This window comes from Populus trichocarpa, chromosome 6, assembly GCF_000002775.5.
Source record: "Populus trichocarpa isolate Nisqually-1 chromosome 6, P.trichocarpa_v4.1, whole genome shotgun sequence".
Classification (NCBI taxonomy): domain Eukaryota; kingdom Viridiplantae; phylum Streptophyta; class Magnoliopsida; order Malpighiales; family Salicaceae; genus Populus; species Populus trichocarpa.
In genome coordinates this window covers 1,137,470-1,152,076 of record NC_037290.2, presented here as the reverse complement: position 1 = coordinate 1,152,076, position 14,607 = coordinate 1,137,470, and the positions used below count along the sequence as shown (strand labels likewise).

Genomic DNA, 14,607 nt, shown 5'->3' with positions numbered 1-14,607 from the left:
ATGATGTCATAGATCAACAATCGTAGACTTGCAAAGAGACCAATAAGCTTGAGGAATGGTGGTGGCAGAAGACTCAGAAAGAACATATAGACCATAATTGCTCTGACTGGAAAGGAGCATTGCTTTGGTGGTAAGGTCCTTTACATAAAACACAAAGGCGTGAAATTTAAAATAAACATTATTATCATAATAAAAAATTTTATCCTTACTGTCACCAACATGCAAGTGATTATTACCAATATATGGTGCAGAATTGGTTAGAGTCGCAAGATTAGGCGTAATGTGTTGGTTTGCACTAGTGTCCTAGAACCGAGTATGAGCAGAGGCAGTACCAACAACAAGATAGGCAAAGGGCTGGTGACCGCTGCTGTGAAACTAAACACGTTGTGGGGTTGTGTGGCTGAAATAGAAACAGAGCTGATACTTGACGTTCTGCTTAAATGGCCGGTGAGGAGACCACTGCCCAGAACCAGCAGGCCGTCTGGTTTGCTACCAATGACCCTACTTCCAGTCCCTGGGAGCAGAGGAATGAAAACCACAAAAATCAGACATGTGTTGGCCGCTGTACTTGTTGTCGTTGGAGCGCCAGTTGCCACGAGAACCACTTCTGTTACGGCTAAAATTGAGGTTGTGCTGCTGCTGGGTAAGATGAGCATAGGGCAGTGGAGTGGTATGGGCAACAAAGACGGATTTATATAGGATTGAAGGGAAGTTTTATGTAGAAACTTATAAGTAAGAGTATGGTTGTGAAAGTCACCATATGACAGTCGTATAACATGTTCGGATAAAAAATTAATTTTTAATTTGAGAATGAAAAATGTGTTGAACCGAGTGGGCTAAATTTGCTTGATTTTTTAAGTTATTTTTTACGCATGGCACAATTAGCATTCTTCAAGTGAGATGGTTTCAACCAATTAAAATCAAGAGTAAAACGGGGAGTATTTTCGCTGTATTTCGATCTTAGATTAAAAAAACTAACCGAAATAAATTGAGGATTGTTGGTGGAAAATGATGAAGGGTTTTTTGATCTCATTGATGATGCCTGGATTCAATCCTTGTGTGACGATCGCAAGCATAAAATATTTTTTTGACAAGTACGTGAACACGAAAACTACAATGAAAGAGTTTGCAGAGCGAGAAGCACAAGGAAGGTATACTGGATAGAGAAAAAGAAGAAGCTCTTGCTGATTTTAACACATGGAGTAGGGAAACCATCTTTGATGTCTCCATCGCCATTTGAAAAACAATCGTCAACAATCAATACTTACTTTCGAGATCTTCAAGAAGTTCCAAGCTGAAGTTCTTGATGTTATTCCTTGAAAGTAAAAGGTGAAGGCACAATCTCGATAGATATTTAAGGTTCAAGATTTTACTTTGAAAGAAGACTTTGCTATTATCCTGCACAACACAAATTAGAGAAGAGGCATGTTTTTGAGATGGGAGATGGGACTTTGCATATCCTGCACCGCAAGAAGTTATGAAAATTATTTTTTTAAATTCATAGTTTGGTTTTAATCTATCTTTTCAAATAAAAACTATGCCGAACAACCACTTGGTTACAGCACTGCGATAAATTTGTTAAAACAAGAGAGAAGGTAGATAGAGAAGGTAGCTGCCACCCCTAAAATATCGTTCGTGCTGCTGCTAGTCAAGTTGAGAAGGTCCCTCTTCTTTCCCTCTCCAAAACCAAAACACAGACACACAAATGGCATACAACCTCTGCTCCTCACCTTCTTCTCTCTATAAACCTCTCTGCAACACTCCTTCATCTTCTTCAAGAGACTCAAAATCAAGAAACCTAAACAACAACTTCGACCATTCTTCGAAGATAAACACTCTCTCTTCTCAATCAAGAGCAACCTCTCTTCAAATAACCAATGTCTCATTGCAAGACGAAGAAATACCACGACAAGAAACCTCAAAAGATTCAAACTTTAAGGAAAAAACTGGGTCTTCTTCAAAATCTTACATCTGGGTCAACCCCAAAAGCTCTAGAGCTTCAATTCTCAGAAAACGTTCCTACGATGCTAAGTATACTTCACTTGTTAATGCAGCGAAGTATCTGAATTCTTGTAGCCCAAATAAAGATGATGTCCTTGATGTTTTGAGTGAATTTGATGGTAATTGTTAGAGCAAGATGCCGTTGTTATTCATAATAACATGTCGAATCCGGACACTGCTTTGTTGGCTCTTAAGTTTTTTCAAGAGAGGTTGTTGTTTACAATGTGACTTTGAAAGTTTTTAGGAAAGCAAGAGATTTGGATAAAGCCGAGAAGTTGTTCGATGAGATGCTTGAGAGAGGTGTTAAGCCTGATAATTTTACGTTTTCGACAATAATTAGTTGTGCTAGGTTGTGTAATTTAGCTGATAAGGCAGTTGAGTGGTTTGAGAAAATGCCGAGTTTTGGGCTTGAACCTGACGATGTTACCTTTTCGACTATGATTGATTCGTATGGGCGGGCTGGTAATGTTGAAAAGGCATTGAGCTTGTATGACCGTGCTAGAACGGGGGAGTGGCGGCTAGATGCAACGCCGTTCTCTACATTGATTAGGATTTATAAGGTTGCTAGGAATTTTGATGGGTGTTTGAATTTTTATGAAGAAATGAAGGCTTTAGGTGTTAAGCCAAACCTGGTCATATACAAAATTTTGTTAGATGACATGGGAAGAGCCAAGAGGCCTTGGCAGGTGAAGAAATTCTATCAGGATATAATTGACAATGGGTTGTCACCAAGTTTTGTGACATATGCAGCTCTTCTGCATGCGTATGGTAGAGCTCGTTATGGAGACGATGCGTTTAAAATTTATAGGGAAATGAAGGAAAAGGGGTTTGGGATTGAATGTAGTTCTTTATAATTCCATATTGGCTATGTGTGCTGATCTTGGCCACGTGGATAAAGCTGTTGAGATTTTTGAGGACATGAAGAGTTCTGGAATCAAGCCTGATAGTTGGACTTTCTCATCCATGATTACCATTTTCTCATGCTGTGGGAAAGTTTCTGAGGCAGAGAATACGTTGAATGAGATGTTCGAAGCAGGCTTTCAGCCAAATATTTTTATCTTGACATCACTTATCCAGTGCTATGGAAAAGCCCAACGCATTGATGATGTTGTGAAGACATTTAACCGAATTTTTGATTGGGTTATAACTCCAGATGATCGGTTCTGTGGCTGTCTTCTGAATGTGATGACTCAAACACCAAATGAAGAGCTCAGCAAGCTTGTTAAATGTGTTGAGAGGGCTAATCCGAAGCTTGGTTATGTGGTTAAACTTTTGGTAGAGGAGCAAGACAGTGAGGGGAATTTTAAGAACGAAGCTACTGACCTGTTTGATAGTATTAGCACTGAAGTAAAGAAAGCTTACTGCAATTGCTTAATTGACCTCTGTATCAAGCTCAATATGTTGGAGAGATCTTGGGAGTTGCTTGACCTTGGATTGACACTTGAAATTTACACCAATATAATGTCCAGAACTTCAACCCAGTGGTCCCTAAATCTAAAGAGTCTCTCCCCCGGGGCAGCTCTGACAGCATTACATATTTGGATGAATGACTTGTCCAAGGTACTGGAGGCAGGGGAGCAACTTCCACCATTGCTTGGAATGAATACTGGGCATGGGAAACGTAAGTATTCTGAGAAAGGTTTAGCCAATGTGTTGGAGTCATATTTGAAGGAACTAAATTCTCCATTTCATGAGGCTCCTGATAAGGTTGGCTGGTTCTTAACTACGAAGGTTGCAGCTGAGTCATGGTTGGAATCTAGAAAATCAACTGACGCAGTAGCTGCTTAGGTGCCATGCTCATGTAGATTTTCCTTTTTTTTATGTCCATAAATGGTACGTGCCCGCCATATTCTTGTTTCCTTTTCTGCTGATATTGTCTCTCTTGATAGGGAATTTTTGTGTCGTTAAGATAAAGCATTATATTTAGCCATTGAATCGTCATATAGCTGATCAGATTCTAAAATCTACATCATGTTGCTTTGACTGGTTGTGCTATGATTCATGAGCATCTCTTTAGATAGTCTGCACAATTGAGGCAATTATTCGGTGAGGGAATAGCAAGTACATTGGAATTTAAAGCTATTTAAGATTGGATCAAAATCCATTCCATATGCATGTGTGATCTGACAGAACATGGCTTGTTTGCTGTCTGCAGTGTCGGCAGTGCTAAGTGACTGCCTCGTCAAATCAACGAGACTCGAGCATTTGCTTACAATGAACCAATTGCCATGGTTGCTGCTGAAGTCAGAACTGCATAAATGGTATTCGTGCAGCGAAGTTCTACTGCTTCACTATAGGTTAAATCAATTCTGGACATCGAGCATATATAATCTGCACTTCTTGTGCAATGCAATGCCAGACAACTGTTGTTACAAGCTTTGATTTGATACTGTACATGACAGAAAATTTTGCACCATTGTTTATAGGAGTTTCCTTACCAGTATGGCTGGTTTTTATGGTTCCCTATAGCTCAATATCAATGTAGAGAAGTCCGTGAGCCTGGTCAAAAGAGAAACAAAGATTTATTTCTCTGTAAATAGTTCTTTCGTTGGTTGCTTAAGGTCAGATACCATCTGATTAAAGAAAAAAAATATTAAAGAAGAAAGCACATAGGTGGCATTACACATGAAAAAAAAAAAATTAATTAGAAGTAGGTTATTACTAGCTGTTTCACCACCGTTTTGCCGTGGGTGAAATAATTTTTTATATAAAAAAAATTATATATTCAGATTTTTGGGACATGTTTTTGTACATAAAAAAACTTAAATAAAATTTAAAAATTTCATGGATTCATCTAATTAAGTAAATTAATAATTATTTATTCAACCAAACAAATTAACAAGCTTGATCTCTATCAAACGGAAGTAAACTAGACTTTTATGACTTGAAAATCAGGCTAATTTATATCTTTACCCAGTTGAAGTAAACTAGACTTTTACGACGTGAAAATCAGGCTAATTTGTTTCAAGCAAAAAAAAACCTATTCTTAATAATATTTGAACCTAAAAAAACCAAAAAATCACTCTAAAAACCTTGTGAAATATATTTATAACTTCTAATAATCCAAAAATTATCTCCAAAATCAAGAATGAACTCAAAACCATAATTTTTTCCGAGTTCAAATCCATCATTCCAAGTAAGTTTAAGGTAAAAATAACATATTGTCTAAACTTTACTTATCAAAAGTAAACCATTGAAACTAAAATCATTTATTTTTATGGATGAAATCGGTCTCAATGAGAATTTTTTTTCTTTACAACCGGAATCCAGCAACTTTTTCTTTTTCCTCTCAAATCAGGGATTAAAAATAAAAAATATAAAGTTTGAGATTAAAATTGAATTTCATAAATTTTTAGAAACTGAAAGCTTATAATCTAAAATGTTAGAAGACTAAAGTATATGTTTAGCCCTAGTTTTAGCGAAAGCATTGTTTGTTGTATTTTTCATTTTAGTCCTCTAACTTTAATCTTTCCCTTCCTTAATAAAAGCATTTTAATTGGTCATCGATTTAGGCTTACGAGATTGCAGTAAAAAAAAAGGTTTATAAAAAAATCACAATACACAGTGATTTATTTTTTCGCTGAACAGTCCACACCTTTTATTAGAGTATTGCTTAGGCAGTCTTGATTTTTCCCTCGTACAAATTTTCCATCAACTTTGTCGCCTAAATAAATAATTAAAATCTGAAAATAAATAGAGAAATAACTAAAGTAGTGAAAACAACAACTTTTAAATCTAATTTTGAAAGATCCAAAAGTTTAATAAATAAAAAAATAGTTTTTCATAAAAAGAACAACCTTGAGAACCTCCTAGAAAAATTTAAGTAAAAACTAACAGTCAGATCTTCTGTTATTATTATTTTAAGATAGATTGTTCGTTTAGATATTGTCTTGGACAATTTTTGTTTTTTAAATTTGATCCATCAAATCTTATGATAATTGTTCCACATCAAAATCTTAATTGAGAAATCAAAATTAAATTAAATTTGGTTTTTAAAAATTTTAATTTTCTCAATTAAATCTAAATTAGACTTTCAAACTTAATTTTCACCAATTAAGCCCCAAATAAAATTAATTTAACCTATTTGAAGTATAATTACGCTCTTGCACTTAATTAAATCCTTCAATTGGATCCAAATTAATTCTTAAACATAATGAAAATTCAATTTGGCCCATGATAAAATCAAATTGGCTTATTAAAAATTTAATTATGTCATTGGACTTAATTTTTATGCAAATTCATCCAATAATTATTTAATTTGACCTTAAATTTGTATTTTTTTTCTCTATTTTTGAGCATAATAGGGTACATTTAGGTCTTGAATTTCCTCTAAAATCATAGCTTGATTTTTTATTTTTTTTAATTCTTCTCGACTTATTTTCTCCATGTTGGTAGTTTTTATTTTATTTTTTTTATTTTTATTTTAAAAAATAAATTTTAAGAAATAATCCACGGTGTAAATTGATGACTTTGATGGCCTTTTCTCTTGTCAATCAAGTGGGCATGGTATGGCAGGCCACAACCAATTCATTACACTAATCATTCGGACCTTTTTTCCTGCATGCAAATCACATCTCTAAAATCATTTGTTATATATATACACACACTATATTGTTCATGATGCGTAACGAGTTATTAAATGTGTAGATAATATTTTAAGTTTTTAAATTTAATAATTATATCAAACCCAAATAAATTAAATCAAATAATCATACAAGATTCAATAGTCTTGAGTCTGAGACCATGCCAGATCCAAGAGATTTTAATATTGTTTTTTAATTTTTTTATTTTTATAATTGATTTACTAGGTAGTAATTAAGTTTTTAGTGTTTTTTTTTTATGAAATTGCTCGTTCTCATTCAATTTTTTTGTATCAAATAAAATTGTTGAGACTTTACAAGAATAATTAAAGGATATCTTTTCATGATATTGATAAGAATTTATATTTTTATTAGTCATTGTTGATTTTTTTTATAATTATATTATTAAATTAATTAAGTTTATTAAACCAAATTCTAAATTTTCATTAATCTTCTAAAAACATTAATATCATCATTGTTTTACATTTAAAAAAATTAACATGTCCCGCGACATTGCGAAAACCAAACCGTTTGTTGATGATAATATTAATTCCATATTCTAGAAGTAACACGAGAGCCCACATAGCATGCTCACCGGTCTCCTCCACCCCTTTAATCTTTTGTAGCACCATTCATTTATCATCGTCGCTTTATCACTTCTGTCTCTTTCTCCTTTCCAAATCGATATAAATGCTCAGTAGGGTGTTTTTTTTTTTTGTTTTTTTAATGTTAGTAAGATTGTTTTGAGGTATTGATATTAAAATAATTTTTAAAAATAAAAAAATTATTTTAATATATTTTTAAATAAAAAACATTTAAATCTCAACTACTACAATATTTTCAAACACCCCTTTAATATTTATGATAGATAAAGCACTTGGGACACATGCCATATGCAGGGGGTGGGCGTGCATGGAGCATAATTGAACATCACCAAACTAATGTACCTGACGATAGATACAATACAACCTTTATATTAGCGGTGTTCATAAATATGATTCGGTGAAGTAGGTTTGATATTTCCAACACAATAGAAGGTGAGATGTGCACATCAAAACCATCAGTTGCTGATGAAAGTTTGTTGGGTCAGCAGCGACGATATAGTATTACGATGGTTGCATTAAGTTTCCACTCCCCCAAGTCCACATTTCCTCATCTTATTGGTCTAAAAATGCAAGGACAACTAAATTAAGGCCTCACATCTCTCCTGCCTATGATGTAACCATGCATTTAGCTTAATTAAATTAAGCCGCCGCCCCGCCCCCCACCTCTATATATATACTCTCCATATTTCCATCGTCTCATCGGATCAAAGCATACACAAAACCATGGTAGAAACGGTATGATATATATATATTTGTGTGTGTTAATTTATCTTTTAATGCATCCTCTTAATTTGGCTTTTCTTCTTTTTACGTGGAGGTCCTATATATGTACAAGTTCTTGATAATCTCTACAGCGGATTCTTCCATGTCAGAACATGTTTTGAGTTCTTCCAATCTTTCTGCCTATAAATTTATCACGACGACGTTTTTTTATATTTTCTATTGGGATTAATCATGGCGAGGTCCTATATGAAATGCATGCACTAACTACTATTGTTACAGCAAGTCACAACGATGGTGATTAAGGTTGACCTTGGATGCGAAAAATGCCACAAGAAAATCAAGAAAGTACTGTGTGGTATTCCTCGTGAGTCTTTCTTTTTTCTCTTTAAAAATAGTGCTAGATTTTGAGTTGTTTTTAATTATTACCAAAGAAAGTGACTAAGTTTTGTGGATTTGATGATGTTAATTAATGAACAAGAGAAATTCAGAACCAGACATTTGACAAGAAGGCAAACACAGTAACAATCACTGTGGTGTGTTGCTGTCCTGAAAAGATCATGAAAAAAATACACTGCAAAGAGGTCGAACTGTCAAGTGCATTCAGATCAAGCCTCCGAAGGATCCTAAACCACCACAGGATCCTAAACCACCACAGGATCCTAAACCACCAAAGGATCCTAAACCACTACAGGATCCTAAACCACCAGAGGATCCTAAACTACCAGAACCACACCGATGCACATGTTGTGAAAAATGCCGCCAAGGCCCATGTTGTCATCACTTTTGTATGCCAACAGTACCTCCATATTGTCATGTACCTTGTAGAAGGTCAGAGTGTGATATATGGGGAGATGGTTGTTGTAGTTGCCGAAGTAGGGGTTACTATGTGTGCAGAAGTTTATATGTTTATGAAGAGTACTACTATCCCCCGACATGCAGAATCATGTAAAGGGAAATCAAGTTCAGAAGACCGATGATTTGAGTCAACGTCCAACATCAAACATTGGATTCAAATCCAGTGGTCATGATGGGCCTTAGTGTTGTTGTGTTTATAATATCATCCCTTTTGTGTTGCTGCTGTTGTTTTGACCTCTTTCATCTAGCTAGATGATGCACGACTGTGTGCCTAGCTAGTATTTTCAAGTCAATGGTCACAGTTTTTCCATTGTTGATGGCTTCTTACATGTTTGGTCAACAAATATGGGAGGCTTTACTACATAGTCTTTGTTTTTTATGCTATCTTATCTTTGTATAGTCCCTTTGGATATTTTCTTCCAAAGTGCTATTATCTGTTTCAAAAAACCCCTCTCCATCTATTCTCTCGTCATTTTTTGCCGGATGAAATGCCCAGAAACAACATCATTCGACCGTACTTTGGCAATGATGGTTTTCATAACCTTGTCCTAACCTTGTCTAGCTAGCTAGCTAGTTGTCTATGTTGAAATGTTGGGGTCAGTTTTGGCTGCATATTGGGTCTTCTTTCTTCGTTATAAAGGTTTTATGTGATACAATAAGGTTGGTGATCATGTGGGAACAATATTTTATTACAAGAGATGTTAAGATTTTTAATAAATTAATATAAGGGAGATTTTAAAGCTTCCATAATCATTGCTATTTGTATATATAGTGATGGTGCATCTCAGCATCTCCTTTGCCTTCAATTTCTATTTGCTTTCTTTAATTTCTGACAGTAACTGATCGATGGTTTTTGTTTTGTAAACGTTATCAAGCTTCGCTGTCAGAAATTTAGGTCCTGCATGATCCATCTAGATAATGGAATGTGGACTGTCATGATCCCATCATTGTACTTGGCGATAAGAATTCTACCATGAACGAGCAGTTCCTTTCCTTCTCTTGATTTGCATGATATATGAGATTATGTAAAGTTGTCGGCTACGAAATTTATATTAGTTGCTCTCTAAACACTAATATTATTGATTAAATGAATGAAATTCTTGTGCAGTTCACAATGAAAAATTTGGGATTCCTATTCTCTCACGTTTTAAATAAGTGTTTTGTGGTCAGATCTGATTTAGAATCTGAAATGTGAGTTTGTTATATTAATTCACGGGCCAGGGAGTCAATTCATATGTATTATAAAATAATGTTATTTTGGTTAAAAAAACTTAAATCATGTTTTTGTGAATAAAAATTTTAAAAAATCCAAGTAATTGACCAACCTGAGTCTCGTAATCTTGGATAATCAATTCAACATCCACTCTAATTAAAAATGATACTTTGGTTTGAGTCAGGTTAATTTTAGATAAACTATTATTATATACACTACTATTATAATTATGTCATTAAATTTAATAATTCATTTAAATTTGTCAAGTTATTATCATTTTTAATATAAACTAAAATAATACCAAATTATTTTTTAATTTAAAGATTTAGATATAAAAAACATGAAAAATGCAAAAGCAATTGTACCAAAATAAGTGGCGTAAAAAGAAAAAAAAAATTTAACGTGGTTTTTACTAGAAGACAAATGTACTTTTCTAACTAATATAAGGAGATTAACGTCACAAAAGATGCTCTTATCAAGGTTATCAAAAACGTGTTAAATCGGATTAAAAATTTAAAAATCAGTAAAATTGATCAAACCTAGTTAAACTTGAGTAAAATCGATTCAACTCGTTAAAATCGGTCAAACCGGATCGATTTCATGATTTTACATAAAAATTAAAACAGTTACTAAGTGACGAGTCAGCACTCCCCTCTCCCCTTTCCCCATGAGTCCCCACTCCCCGCCTGGCACTCCATCCTTCCCCTTCCCCTTCCCCTTTTTCCTTTGCCCTTTCTCTAAATTGAAAGATCAAAGACGTAAATGCTGAATTTGACTGACTACCATTTTCATGACATATGGCGTTTCGTTAACCTCTGCATTGATCATAGGCCTTAGGCCTCTCGAGACAAAAGGAGATAGGTAGTGCCGTCAAGAAACTTATTTAATTTTTTTTATTCAAATCTGAATTTGTTTTCTTAAATGTATTATAAATATCCTTGGAACTATTTGAAAAAAAAAACTTTTATTTTATATAAACTTATCTAAATCTACCATTAATCATCAGAAAGAAAATTAATTGAACAATTTAATTCGTTAAAATCCTTAAAAATAACCTTTGATCGTAAGCATAGACAAAAAACCCTTTCAACATTAGATGGATCCTTTAATTTTTATCTTCAATTAAATCTATGTATAATTGCTTTTGGTATGTGATAATTGGTTTGAAAATGTCTTTAAATAACTGCAAATAAAAAAAAAACACCACTTTCAATCAATCATTGTTTCTATTTGTATTAAAAAAATCATTATTTATGATAGTTTTATATAATTTGATGATGCTCACCTATTTAGTTTTGAGTTAATAACATTTTTGTGAGCATTTTTTTATTTATTTTTCCTATTGGAGTTTACCAATTTTTATTTTTTATTTTTTTAATTAACGTGGGTGTTCGAACCATGCTGCATGTATTTTAAGGTGCTTGAACTATATATGATTTTTTATTTGAAGTACGAATTTTTATTTTTTTAATGTATTTTAAAATTCCTTATAATTTTATGATTTTACGATCTGTTTTTATGATCCGAGTTTATTTTGTATTTTTCGTGAAGTGTAAAAAATATATTTTTAACAATCTTGGGTCTTATCTTATTTCACCAAAAAAAAAAAATATTTATTTGCTTTTCTAACAAGTCTCGACACAGAAATTGAGCTTTGTAACCCATTGGAGCCACCAAACTTTATGAATGATGTTGATTTTGACTTAATCTTTTTTTTCATGGCACTCTCATCTACTTTAGTTTGCTTTATGTAAAAAAAAGTAAGATGTTTGATCATTTTACAGTACATCACTTCTTTTTTTTCAAAGTATTTTTTAATTTAAAAAAAACATTAGATTAATGTTTTTAAATGTTTTTTTATAGTTTTAATTATATGCTGATATTATTTTATTAAAATTAATATATTTTTAATTAAAAACTACTTTTAAAACATATTATATGCCAGTCATCATTGAAATACAATGAAATGATAAAATCAATAGAAATTTAAAGGGATTAAGGCCCTTTTCATGAACTTTTTAATGATTTAAAGGGATTATTGGTTTTTGATTATTTTCAACAAAAAAGAAAAAACTTTATACATTTTGTTTACCAATTAGGGCTTCACAGAACATTGATTATTGAGAGAAATTATTTTACTTAAAGTGAAAGGAATATTGTCATGATCATGATCACGATCACGTAATTAAATAAGCGATCATTAAAAACTTACCTCTTTTTCTGCGTCAAGCCTTTTGTTGGATCTCCAATAAATCTTCTCCTCCTTGAACTCACCAATACTTTGAGTTGAAGGAAGCAACAGTACTCATCTTTTCCCACATGGATTGCTTCGCTCTCTTCTTTTCATTGCTACGAAGCAAGCTACCACCCTTTCCCTCTTTAAGTAAACCGACATTTTAAAAAAAAGAAAAATCTCTTTAGCGACCACGCTTTAGATTTCGTTTGATACTGTGACGTAGTGTAATTGAAAATGTTTTTGAACTTATTATAATTTTAAAAGTTATTTAATTTTCCAGTGCTTAAATTTGCTTTTCATCTTAAATAAATAATGGTAAAAACTTGAACTTAAAAGGCTATAATTTATAGATTTTTTAAATTGTAACTACAAAAAATACTATAAAAAACAATTATATATTTATGTTTTATTTGGTGACATAGTTCACTTAGCTTTTCAAAGTATTTTTTAAATTGTTTTTTATTTAATGGTTTTATTAATACTTTTCAATAATTTTAATGTGTTTGTTAATACAAAAAATAAAATTAAAAATTCTTTTAATATATTTTTAATTTTAATATATTTTTTTAAAAAAACCATTTATCTCATTATCAAACATAAACTTAACCTCACATACAAGGATTCTTGTGCACACTATTTACGGTTTCAACATAGTCCAAAATCAACATAAAAATAGTATGCATGTTCCATAGCTCCCGGGGGGTCAACTTTTCAAGCATGAGCAAGAAGTGTTAATATCATTTAATTTGTCAAGGATTGCAAACTCGATCAATGTTCTTCTCGTTTGATGAACTTTTTTATTATTATAAATGAAAGATTGTGGGGTCAGCAGCGACGATGTTTATGATGGCTGCATCAAGTTTCCACTCCCGAGTCAACATTTCCTCATCTTATTGGTCTCAAAATGCAAGGACAACTAAATTAAGGCCTCATATGTCTCAGATGTATTTATCTTAATTAAATTAACCACCCCCCCCCCCCCCCCCCCCAACCTCTATATATATACTTCTCAATATTTCCATCGTCACATCGGATCAAAGCATACACAAAACCATGGTGGAAACGGTATGATATATATATATATATATATATATTTGTATGTGTTGATTTATCTTTTAATGCATCGTCTTTGGCCTTTTTCTTCTTTTTACGTGGATGTCCTATATATGTACAAGTTCTTGATATATAATCTCTACAGCGGATTCTTCCATGTCAGAACATGTTTTGAGTTCTTCCAATCTTTCTGTCTATAAATTTATCCTGAGATTTTCTTTGTTTTTCTATTGGGATTAATCATGGTGAGGTCCTATATGAAATGCATGCACTAACTAGTACTGTTACAGAAAGTCACAACGATGGTGATCAAGGTGGTTGACCTTGGATGCGAAAAATGCCACAAGAAAATCAAGAAAGTACTGTGTGGTATCCCTCGTGAGTCTTTCTTTTTCTCTCTTTAAAAACAGTGCTAGGTTTGAGTTGTTTTTATTACCAAAGGAAGTGACTAAGTTTTGTGGATTTGATGATGTTAATTAACGAACAAGAGAAATCCAGAACCAGATATATGACAAGAAGGAAAACACAGTGACAATCACTGTGGTGTGTTGCAGTCCTGAAAAGATCAAGAAAAAAATATACTGCAAAGGAGGTGAAGCTGTCAAGTGCATTGAGATCAAGCTGCCTCCACCTCCACCTCCACCTTCACCACCACCTCCACCTCCACCTCCACCTCCACCTCCACCTTCACCACCACCATCACCACCTCCATCACCACCTCCATCACCACCTCCACCACCATGCACATGCACATGTTGTGAAAAATGCCGCCGAGGCCCATGTTGTCATCACTTTTGTATGCCAATAGTACCTCCATATTTTCATGTACCTTGTAGATGGTCAGAGTGTGATCTATGGGGAGATGGTTGTTGTAGTTGCCGAAGTAGGGGTTACTATGTGTGCAGAAGTGCATATGTTTATGAAGAGTACTACTATCCCCCGACATGCAAATGATGTAAAGGGAAATCAAGTTCAGAAGACCGATGATTTGAGTCAACGTCCAACATCAAACGTTGGATTCAAATCCAGTGGTCATGAGGGACCTTAGTACTGTTGTTGTATTTATATCATCTGTTTTGTGATGCACGACTTCATTTGTTACATGTTTGGTCAACAAATATGGGAGGCTTTACTACCTAGTCTTTGTTTTTTATGCTATCTTATCTTTGTATAGTCCCTTTGGATGTTTTCTTCCAAAGTGCTATTATCTGTTTCAAAAAACCCCTCGATCTCCATCTATTCTCTCGTCATTTTTTTGCCGGATGAAATGCCCAGAAACAACATCATTCGACCGTACTTTGTAAATGATAGTTTTCTTATAATATTGTTTTTGTTTTAAAA

At 33.4% G+C, this 14,607-nt stretch overlaps 4 protein-coding genes across 13 annotated transcripts in view; all 4 read left to right on the top strand.

Annotated features, from left to right (window-relative positions):
- Positions 1–3,789, top strand: part of LOC127905412 (pentatricopeptide repeat-containing protein At4g16390, chloroplastic-like) — a 45,305-nt gene extending 41,516 nt beyond the window's left edge. Inside the window, exon 2 of the mRNA XM_052453529.1 lies at positions 2,688–3,789. Within this exon, the coding sequence (XP_052309489.1) occupies positions 2,869–3,789 (921 nt within the window). The 5' untranslated portion in view covers positions 2,688–2,868. The remainder of the gene's footprint in view (positions 1–2,687) is intronic.
- LOC112328007 (uncharacterized) overlaps positions 1–9,531 on the top strand; it is a 77,238-nt gene extending 67,707 nt beyond the window's left edge. Inside the window, exon 4 of the transcript XR_008059433.1 lies at positions 9,425–9,531. The gene's annotated coding sequence lies outside the window, so the exon portion shown is untranslated. The remainder of the gene's footprint in view (positions 1–9,424) is intronic.
- LOC18099762 (chitin-binding lectin 1) overlaps positions 1–14,607 on the top strand; it is a 57,985-nt gene extending 43,378 nt beyond the window's left edge. Inside the window, exons 1-3 of one of the 10 annotated variants that reach the window (XM_052453711.1) lie at positions 7,669–7,921; positions 13,557–13,635; positions 13,757–14,607. In XM_052453711.1, the coding sequence (XP_052309671.1) occupies positions 7,910–7,921; positions 13,557–13,635; positions 13,757–14,220 (555 nt within the window). In that variant the 5' untranslated portion in view covers positions 7,669–7,909 and the 3' untranslated portion in view covers positions 14,221–14,607. The other 9 variants (XM_024603813.2, XM_024603811.2, XM_006380844.3 and 6 more) reach the window with 9 other exon arrangements.
- On the top strand, positions 316–2,855 carry LOC127905413 (pentatricopeptide repeat-containing protein At4g16390, chloroplastic-like). The gene is made up of 3 exons (XM_052453530.1): positions 316–670; positions 2,055–2,120; positions 2,209–2,855. Exons 1-3 carry the CDS (start codon positions 316–318, stop codon positions 2,853–2,855), a joined length of 1,068 nt encoding a protein of 355 aa, XP_052309490.1.